At 55.7% G+C, this 10,449-nt stretch overlaps 1 protein-coding gene across 1 annotated transcript in view; it reads left to right on the forward strand.

Moving 5' to 3' along the window:
• The window catches only part of LOC103275598 (mitochondrial dicarboxylate carrier), a 17,412-nt gene extending 10,888 nt beyond the window's left edge, over positions 1–6,524 (forward strand). Inside the window, exons 6-15 of the mRNA XM_008072997.2 lie at positions 2,565–2,684; positions 3,090–3,204; positions 3,290–3,338; positions 3,574–3,615; positions 4,513–4,556; positions 4,679–4,749; positions 5,076–5,168; positions 5,464–5,541; positions 6,217–6,273; positions 6,357–6,524. Coding sequence (XP_008071188.2) covers positions 2,565–2,684; positions 3,090–3,204; positions 3,290–3,338; positions 3,574–3,615; positions 4,513–4,556; positions 4,679–4,749; positions 5,076–5,168; positions 5,464–5,541; positions 6,217–6,273; positions 6,357–6,458 — 771 coding nt within the window. The 3' untranslated portion in view covers positions 6,459–6,524. The remainder of the gene's footprint in view (positions 1–2,564; positions 2,685–3,089; positions 3,205–3,289; positions 3,339–3,573; positions 3,616–4,512; positions 4,557–4,678; positions 4,750–5,075; positions 5,169–5,463; positions 5,542–6,216; positions 6,274–6,356) is intronic.
• Positions 6,525–10,449: the final 3,925 nt, after the last annotated feature.

Below are 10,449 nucleotides of genomic sequence, written 5' to 3' on the forward strand. Positions count from 1 at the left end.
CCCGTTCTCAGCAGGTGGCGAGCGCTGTTACTCTTTGATACCTTTGTGACGTTTGGCAAGTCACCTGGCCTGTCCGAGCTAATCCTTCCCCCTCACACGTTCAGTAATACTTCTTTCGTTTGGCTGAAAGTTGCGGGGGCATCTGCGGGGTGCTCAGATGTTGGTGCCTAGATACGCGGTGGGGGTAGCACACCCAGGACGTGGGCCAAGCTCCCTCTCGAGTGAGTGCTCAGCACGTGGTGGGACATGGCCTGGGCGAGTGGGGTGGCCCGGGCACGCCTGCTTTGGGCCGCTTCCTCAGAAGAGCTTGGGGAGCGCACCCCCAAGAGAGACGCCAGGAGACCCTGCATGCATGTGGTTCTGGCCCTGCGAAAGTGCATTTCTCAGCACCAGGAGCAGCCACAATTCTTTAACTTTTTTTTTTTTTCCCGAAAAAAAGCTTACAGAGCAAAATAAAACAGGACTGTCCTTGTTTCCCGAGGCCAAGCAACGGGGGTTTGTTTTCTGACCCTGTCTCACCACAAAGAAGAAAGGGCCTGAGGCTTTGCACAGTCTGCCCAGTGAGCCCTGCCCTGTGAACCTAGGCTGTGGTTACTGCAGCTTGTGGGAAGAGGCGGCCAGATTGGCACCTGTGGCCTGAGTGGGCTGCCCAGCTTCAGGGCTGTTCCTGTGACTTCAGCCTGACCTGGAACCCTGCCCAGGCCCCAGGTTCCTTGACCTGGGGGACCTTTATTTTAACAGGCTTTTTCCTGAAGGGGAGGACATTGGCTTTTGTTTTTTGTTTTGAGTTGCAGTCTCACTCTGTCACCCAGACTGGAGTGCAGTGGCCGCTCCCGGCCACCGCAGCCTCAATCTGCTGGGCTCCGGCGATCCTTCCGCCTCAGCCTTCCAAGCAGCTGGAACTATGAGCACGTGCTACCACTCCCGGCTCATTTTGATCTGTTATAGAGATGAGGTCTCGCCAAGTTGCCCAGGCGGGTCTCGAACCCGCAGGTTTAGGCAATCCACTCACCTCAGCCTCCCAAAGGCGCGGGATTACAGGCTGAGCCACCAAGCCCGGCTTTTGTTTTGTTTTGTTTTTTGAGTTGGAGTCTCTCTCTGTCACCCAGTGTGCAGTGGCACACTCACAGCCACCCCAGCATCTACCCGCTGGGCTCTGGTGATCCTTCTGCCTCAGCCTTCCAAGTAGCCAGAATTACAGACGCGCACTATCCTGCCTGGCTAATTTTTGTTGTATTGTAGAGAAGAGATCTTGCCAAATTGCCCAGCTGATCTCGAACCTTCGGGTTCAGGCAATTCACTCACCTTGGCTTCCCAAAGTACTAGGATTACAGGCTGAGCCACCGAGCCTGGCCAGCCTGACATTGGCTTTTATAGTTAGTAAAAATGCTTGCCCGGCCAGGTGGCTCACACCTGTAATCCCAGCACTTTGGGAGGCAGAGGCGAGAGGATTGCCTGAGGCCATGGGTTTGAGACCTGCCTGGGCAGCATGGCAAGACCTCATCTCTACAATAAATCAAAAAAATTAGCCAGACGTGGTGGTGCACACCTATAATTACAGCTACTTGGAAGGCCTGAAGCAGAAGGATCACCCGAGCCCAGCAGGTCGAGGCTACAGTGGCCGTGAGTGTGCCACTGCACTCCAGCCTGGGCAACTGAGTGAGATGCCAACTCAAAAAAAAAAAAAAAACAAAAATGCTAGCTGCAAAGTAAAGGCAAAATTCACTGAGGTGAGTGTCTTGGGGGCCACTGAGACCTTTCTTGTCCTGGGAGAAGGCTGCGCAGCTCCTAGCAGCCTGGCGGGTGCTCTTACCTCCAGCAAGATGCAGCCTCAGCAACCAGGAAGGCACTCTTTGCTTTGGGAAGGAGAAAACCCCTCTTGGAGTCTGGTTCTTACTTTTCTCCCAGATGCCCACACAGGTCCTCCTCCCCCAGGGCCTCTGGTTGTTGATAGGCTATGACCTAGAGCCACCTGCTGTTTTCCATTGTCCAAGGCCCCTTTAGGCGTCATTGCCCCTTGGCTCCTGCCCCCACCCAGGTGCTTTTTGGCTGCAGAACTCTGCCTGGAAGGGGGCAGGGAGGGCGGCCACCCAGAGAAGTGTGAGTGCCCTCTGGCCCAGGAACACATGACCCTGTTCTCTGCAGCAGGGAGGCCCATGGTAGGGTGACCATGGCTGGACTTTTCCCCTGAGGGCTACTCATCAGGAACTCTTGCGTGAATGTTGGAAAGACTGTCCTAACCTTGATCTCTTTGCCCGTGTCCTGGCCTGGTCCTCAAAATCACTACTTACCTGGATGGGGATTGCTGCCTGTGCGGCCACCCTATCTTCCGGCTGTCCCTCAGTCCTGCCCAGCTTGCACAGTGGGAGACCCCTTTCTGTCCCCATCTGTTTTTGCTGCCCCCCCACTTCTTGGGGAGCTCCCCTGGCCATGTTCAAAGGGTACCATGTGGGGGGGCACACTTGGCCATGGATGAGCTTTCTTGAGGTCAGTGCTAGGGGTGGGCCTGGGAACGGGGATGCTGGGGTCATTGTTGGGTCTGTAAGCACCACTCTGTCCCACAGGTGCATCTACAAACGCAGCAGGAGGTGAAGCTGCGCATGACGGGCATGGCGCTGCAGGTGGTGCGCTCCGACGGCCTCCTGGCACTCTACAATGGCCTGAGCGCCTCACTGTGCAGACAGGTGCACTGGGCAGAGGGTGCGGGTGGGCCCACCTCCCAAGCTGCCTGTTCTCTCCACTGGCCCAGCTCTTGGGTCCTGGTCCCAAAGCCCACTCTCTGGATGGCAGCTCTCAGGCTGCTGTGGGACTGCTTCCTCCTCCTCGTCAAGACTTCTTACAGGGAGAGACCCATACAAGAAGGGTGGGCATCAGCCTAGTTCTGTGGCTGATGAGGCCTAGGGAGGGAGAGAGGAGGGTGCAACCGTAGATTTGTAAATGGACTCTGCCGTGTGCTGGCAGAGTGCCTTGGGAAGCCCCTCAGGGTCCCTGTGGGCAACGGGGTGATGGCTACCTGACTAGGGATGGGGTGGAGAAGGCTGAGGGATATGGAGCATGCTGTCCCCCTGAGCTGGGCCCTTGTCCCCCAGATGACCTACTCCCTGACGCGGTTCGCCATCTACGAGTCTGTGCGAGACCGCATGACCAAGGGCAGCCAAGGGCCTCTTCCCTTCCACGAGAAGGTGTTGCTGGGCTCCATCAGTGGTGAGCGGCTGGTGGGGACACAGGGCGGGTGGGCTGGGGATATCAAGAGTCGTCATTTGTTAGCTCTGTGTTTGTGTCACCCCAGGTTTAGCTGGAGGCTTCGTGGGGACTCCTGCGGACTTGGTCAATGTCAGGTTGGTGTGTGCCCCCATTCCCAAGATCATGGGCTTTCCTGGCAGGCAAGGACTGGCTGGGGTCTGCAGCATGTTCAGCCTGGAGTCCCAGGCATGGGTGCCTCTGAGCCCCTGGCATGCCCTGCCCTGCAGCCCAGCCAACCACCAGAGTGAGCTCACCTGCCCCTGCAGGTACTGGTGGGCAGGGCGTGTCCAGCAGCTGTGTGACCCTCCTGAGTTGCTGCTTCTCTTTCAGGATGCAGAACGATATGAAGCTGCCCCAGAGCCAGCGGCGCAAGTGAGTCCCAGCGCGGCTCTGCCGGTGGGGGGCAGCTGGTGCAGAAGACCTGGGCCAGGAGGGACCCCCCTCACCAATTCTGCCATGACCTCACTTGGACTCTAGCAGGCCCCATCACTTGTGGGACCACACGGAATGGTGGGGAAGAAGTGCTGATGGGTTTCAGGAACAAATACTGTGCGCGGCTCTTCTAGAATTGGGGTGTCACTTCATCCCCCAGGACATTTGGGTTTTACCTTGTGGGAAAAATCTTGTAGGATTAGGGCCAACCTAGGGGGACCATTCCCCCTTCAAACCTGTTGTGCCTGGAGTGGTATCGTGAGGCTGGGCTCGTCAGGCTTGGTATGTGCAGAGATGCTACAGCCTCTGAGGTGTGGAGTAGTCGTGTGAGATAGAAACACTCCAATAGAGAGGTGTGAAGGAGGACCTGCCCTCCCTGCCTGACTCTCAGAGCAATCCTGGCTGACGCTAGGCTCTGGCCATGTCCTTCTGCAATGACCCATTGTCTTCTCATTCTGTCTGTCGTCTACTCCGACTGCAGCATGAGCCAGGTCACCCACCCCTCTAAGGCCCCAGGGAGTCTCTGGTTTCTGACTCCACGTGCAACTGTGTGCTCTTGGACTGAGCAGTGCCTGGTCAGGGTGGCCAGGGCACTTGCCAGCTGGGAGTTCTGTTGGGGAAGACGGGACCTCCACCCTTAGGGCCAGAATACATTGGGTGGGACAGGGTGGCGGGTAAGGCAGAGGGATCTTCAGGTCCATAAGGCTTCATGATGCTTCTTAAAGAGCCACATGGCCTATAATGGGGATGTGGCTCTTCCCGGAGCATGTGGAGGACCCTCTGTGAGAGTTGGTGACTGGGGAGAGCCTCATGTGGCCTGTTTCGTGTTCCTGGCAGCTATGCCCATGCCCTGGATGGCCTGTTCCGCGTGGCTCGTGAAGGTGAGAGGAGCAGATGCTTTGCGTGGGGTGGGGGCCCAAGGATACAGGGGGTTCAGGGGTATCATGCAGAGGGATCTGGGGGATTTGTACCGGGTGCCCAATCTCACCCCTTCCTCATGCAGAGGGTCTGAAGAGGCTGTTTTCGGGTGCAACCATGGCATCCAGCCGAGGGGCCTTAGTCACCGTGGGCCAGGTAGGGTTCCTGCGTGGGGTGGGGTCCAGGGAGCGTCTACAGCCTCTGACCTGCCTCTTCAGAGGTGTCACGAAGCAAGGCAGTGAGCACTGAGACCCTCCTGGGGAGCCACCATGGTGGGGCTGGGGAGGTGGGTGTGGATGGGTCAGGACCACAGCCTGTGTATGACCTTGGCAGGTCCCTCCCCTGTCTGGGCCTCACCCTGGACAGGGCAGGTGCATGGCCATTGCCAGGTGGTGTCATTGTGGGGCCCTGTCTGCCATCCCTGGAGCCTGGGTGCTCCTTTGCAGCCCTAACCATCCCTGTCCCTCACCACACCCCTGCAGCTGTCCTGCTATGACCAGGCCAAGCAGCTGGTTCTCAGCACCGGATACCTGTCTGACAACATCTTCACTCACTTTGTTGCCAGCTTCATTGCAGTAAGTGGCTGGAGTAGCCAGGATGGGGGTCCCTGACCCAGCCTTGGGAAGTGAGGGCACCTGAGGTGTAGTGAGGGCTTGAGGAGGCTGGGGGCCTTGGTGAAGGATGGAGCCTTTCTGAGGCTACATAAGTGGGTGCCAGGGCCTTGGGAGGCCATGGGTAAGCCTGGTGCCTAGACCAGGCTATTCTGGTGCCCTCTTGGGAGTCGGGATTAGGGGCTCTTTTCGAGGCTGGGCCTGTGTGTGGGATGTGGCACGGGTGTCTGCGGGCCCCTGGTGACAAGCCCTTCCACAGGGCGGATGTGCCACATTCCTGTGCCAGCCCTTGGACGTGCTGAAGACCCGCCTCATGAACTCCAAGGGGGAGTATCAGGTGAGTTGGGATGGGCCTTTCAGGCCTAGGTGCCCAGCTGGCAGTTCCTGCCATGCACTGCGGGGCTGTGTGACCCGGTGTGTCTCTGCACCTCCGGCAAGTGTCTTCCTCAGGGGATGTCGACCTGGGGGAGGGGTGTCACCCCATGATGGCTTCCCTTCCAGTCATCTACCTCTGTACCGCCTTTGGCCTCAATAGAAGGAGTCATGCCTTTCAGTGGCCTTTGCCTTATTTTTAAATCAGGTCTCTTTTGCAAATTAACCAAGGTGGCCCTGTCCGTTGCGATCAATGTCATATAAGTCACACACCGAGTATTCTGCCTTGGGCCCCACCCACTCCAGGGGCCTTGTGTGTGTGCAGTGCCCACAGCTCTGTCCTTGCCCTTCTTGTCCCTACCTCGTTCCTGGCTCTCATGGTTCTGTTCACAGCCCTCTCTGGCTGCTGGCTCCTAGGGTGTACCTTTGGTCCTGATTTTGCCGCCTCAACAGGCAGGATGGGCAGTGAACCTGGCCCTTGTACCAGGAGTCGTTACTTGTTCACACTGGGTGTCTGCCACCCACGTTTAGAGTTCACGGTTTAGATGGCCACCATGCCCCACCAGTGCCCAGGGGGGATTTCACTTGTGCCTTTTGAATGAAAAGCAGCCTTTTTTTTTCTTCACTGAATTTCCTGCAGGGTGTTTTTCACTGTGCTGTGGAGACAGCGAAGTTGGGGCCCCTGGCCTTTTACAAGGTATGGCAGGGGTGGGGCTGGGAGTTGGGGACAGCCCCTCTGGGCTCTGTTTGTCTCTGCCTCTCATCCTCGTCTCTTTCCAGGGCCTCTTTCCTGCTGGCATCCGCCTGATCCCCCACACCGTGCTTACCTTTGTGTTCCTGGAGCAGCTCCGCAAACACTTTGGCATCAAAGTACCATCCTGACCGGCTGTGGGTAGGGTTGGGTCACCCAGGCCACCAGTGCCAAGATTCTTCCAAAGAGTCCAAGAGTGTCAGCTTGAGCCTAACATATATTCTTCTGGTGTGGGGCCTCCCCTCCTCCCTGGCTGGGGGTCACCCATTGTCCCCAGCAAGCGCTGGCTGAGCTCAACCCCCCCTGAGCCACTGTAGCTGCACCCCTACCCCCTGCTCCAGGCCCTCCGACAGGCTCTCCCCATGGGGCGTTTATGTGACCTTGTCCTTTCCCCACAAGTGACTGGAAGAAAGAGGGGGAAGAGGCACCTGCCACGATGCTGGTTTCCTGCCCTTCCTGGGCTGCTCTTGCCACGTGGGCAATGAAGGCTGGAGTTGAACATAGGCTGTCCCTGCCTCCTGCTCCTGCTGGGTCCCTTGCTCTGGCTCTTGAGGTTTATCTTTATTCTTTATTTTTATTTCTTAGTTGTAGTCTCACTCTCACCCAGGCTGAAGTGCAGTGACAGCCACCACAATCTCAACCTGCTGGGCTCAGGAAATCCTTCCACCTCAGCCTTCCAAGAAGCTGGAACTACAGGCATGCACCACCCCACCCAGCTAATTTTTTGGTTTATTGTTAGAGATAAGGGATCGCCAAGTTGCCCAGGCTGGTCTTGAACCCCTGGGCTCAGGCAATCCTCTAGCCTCCACCTCCCAAAATACTGGGATTACAGGATGAGCTACCCTGCCCAGCTAGCTTCTGAGGTTTATTCCTGTCATGGAGCCACTGCTTGGGCTGAAGCCCATCTTCCAGCAGTTTCCATCCAGGACCTGGTGGCAGATTGGTGTGTACGCCCCTTGCTATTGCTCACTGAGTTACATGAGACCATGTGCACTTTGACCTCCTGAGAGGGACTAGACCGCTAGTGTCCTTGAAGGCACTGCAACTCCAAGACCTGTCCTCTAGATGAGACGAACAAAATAATGCGGATGACAAGCACATGCCCAGGAGAGGGGCCCAGAGCAGGGTCTCGAGCAATCGCAGGTGATGGATATGTGTCCCTGAGATCTCATGTACCACCCTGACCCCAAGTTCACCCCCAGTTGCTTATTTTTTTTTGAGTCTGAGTCTCACTCTGTCACCCAGACTGGAGTGCAGTGGCATGCTAATGGCCACCGCAACCTCGACCTGCTGGGCTCAGGTGATCCTTCTGCCTCAGCCTTCCAGCTAGCTGGAACCACAGGCATGCGCCACCACACTGGGCTAATTTTTTGATTTATTGTAGAAACGAGGTCTTGCCATGTTGCTGAGGCTGGTCTCAAACCCCTGAGCTCAGGCAGTGCTCTCGCCTCCGCCTCCCAAAGTGCTAGGATCACAGGCGTGAGCCACCATGCCCAGTTGCTTTAATGGTTAGTTTTGCCAAAACCTCTCAGTACCAACAGGCTGCTACTGTCTTCAGGGATTGTGCCTGCATCCCCCATGTCCCTCATGTCCCTCCCTCACGACTCTCTGGGGACTAGCCCACACCAGGCAGAAGCAGTGCAGGCCGATTGTACGGCATCCTCATGATCCTTCTCCCTGTGTGGGCAGTGGTCAACCCACAGCCCACTGACCAAAAAACCATCACTGGGTTCTGCCACCAAAGTAGCCCTTACTCCACCCTCAGGAGTGGCCACTGAGTTGTCTGCCTCCTAGACCCTGAGTTCTGGGGGCACAGGACAGACTGGCAGGCACCAAAGCGCTGCTCACACGCTCTGTTGGGAATGCTAATAAACGTCGGAGCTGCACTGTGTCTGTTCCTACACCCTCCATCACCTGCCACGAGAGGCCCCTCATCTCCAGACTGCCTTGCTGTCTGGGTGACAGGACCCCCTCGGCACTCAACAAGAGGGCAGGGCCAAGGGCCGGCGGGGGGAGGAGCTGTGGCCCAAGCTGTTGTCCAGCATACCCAGAAGTGACTGGGAGACTCAGCTTCCAACAGACTGAGAGGCTGAGCTGGAGCTGTGTAGACACTGCTCCAAGGCCTCCAGATGCAGTCTAGTATTCTCTGGCATTTAAAGATGCTGCCCTGGGCCCAGGCAAGGAGACTTGTGGAGGTTTTGAGAGTATAAAAAAGTCGATTTGATGGTGATGATGGGTGCACAGCTCTGTGAATGTGCAAAAAGTCACTGTGTCTCAAGAAAACTTTTATTTAGGAGGGAAAAATTGTACCAAAGGAATGTTCCACCCCAGCTTCAGCTGCAACCACACAGTGCAGCCTCGATTTCTCCCATATCCCACAGACCCCTCACCTGCTGGGTTATTTGAAAACAAGTCTCGCGTGGTGTCATTTATGTATAAATACTTGTACACGTTTCTAAAGATTTTTTTTTTTAAGAGTCTCACAGTCACCCAGGCTAAAGTGCAGTGATATCGCGGCTACCACAGTCTTGACCTGCTGGGCTCAGGGGATCCATCTCAGCCTCCGGAATAGCTGGGACTACAGGCACATGCCACCATACCATGTTTCCCAGGCTGGTGTTGAACTAGGCTCAGGAAATCCTCTCGCCTTGGGCTCCCAAAGTGCTGGAATTACTGTGTGAGCCTGGCATTTAAAAGTCACAGTAGCAGTAGTTCATTACATGTAAAAAATGTAATGGTGAATTTTTTTTTTTTTTTGAGTTGGAGTCTCACTCTATCACTCAGACTGGAGTGCAGTGGCCACTCCCGGCCACCGCAGCCTCGACCTGCTGGGCTCTGGCGATCCTTCTGCCTCAGCCTTCCAGGTGAATTTTTAATATCCTGAAAACATCTATCAGTGCTCAGATTTCCCCGATTGTCACATGTATTTTGAAAGGAGTTTTTTGTTTGTTTGTTTTTTTCTTTTGAGTTGGAGTCTCACTCTGTCTTCCAGGCTGGAGTGCAGTGGCACACTCCCGGCCACCGCAGCCTCGACCTGCTAGTCTCCGGCGATCCTTCTGCCTCAGCCTTCCAAGTAGCTGGAACTACAGGTGCGTGCTACGACGCCCAGCTAATTTTTTAATTTATTGTAGAGATGAGGTCTCGCCAAGTTGCCCAGGCAGGTCTTGAACCCGTGGGCTCAGGCAATTCACTCACCTCGGCCTCCCAAAGCGCTGGGCTTACAGGCTGAGCCACTGAACCCGGCAGGAGTTTGTTTTATATGAACAGGAGCTTTTAGGTTTTCACAAAGCACTGAATGCCCAGGTTGGAAACTTACTCCTGGGGAGGGTGGGTGAATAAGGTCTCGGGGTAGGCTGCTGCTTTCTCAGAAACGAGGCAAGTTCAAAGGCAGCTCCGACTGGCAAATCCCAGCAAGTGCACAATCAGGGGCCACACTCTTAGAGTTGCTTTGATTCAGAGCACCAGAATAGTCCTATTCATCATGCCAAGGCACCAGAGCTACCCAGGAAACTGGCATTTCACTCAGCGCCTCATAGCCAGCCCCAGCTGGGACAATACTGGCCTGAAGAAAAGTGCCCAGGCTGGTTTGGCAGGAATGGGCCTGGCTGTGAGCCACTGTGGACAGGGTGCATGGAAAGGGAGGGGAGGGCAGGGCACCAGGCAAAACTCCCCACATCTCCACAGAAGCCACAGCTTCCTGGGACAAGGATGCACACCCTGGGCTGGGACAGGTCAGAGGGGTAGCCACTTCACTGAGAGTTTACAATGTCAAGACTCTGCCCTCTTCATCTGTGGAGAGTCAAAAACTGTCGAGTATAAAGTGAGCGGCTGACCTGGCATTCAATCTTAGACTCACCGTCCCTGCCCTGCAAGTCACGTGGTCCCAAGGCCAGAAGCCAGCAGATTTCACCCTTGGACCCTGGGAGACAGATGTCACTGCCCAGAGTAAGCATTTCATCAGAAAACCTCAGCTCTTTTTTTTTTTCTTTCTCTTAAAGAATGACTTTATAGTTTACAAGAACGGTACTCATTTACTATCAAGAAATTTCAACAAGGGTGCCAAGACAATTCCATGGGGAAAGAAAAGTCTTTGCTAATGGTGCCAGGATATGCACATGCAGG

Source organism: Carlito syrichta, unplaced genomic scaffold (assembly GCF_000164805.1).
Source record: "Carlito syrichta isolate Samal-C Ts95f unplaced genomic scaffold, Tarsius_syrichta-2.0.1 Scaffold115636, whole genome shotgun sequence".
Classification (NCBI taxonomy): Eukaryota; Metazoa; Chordata; class Mammalia; order Primates; family Tarsiidae; genus Carlito; species Carlito syrichta.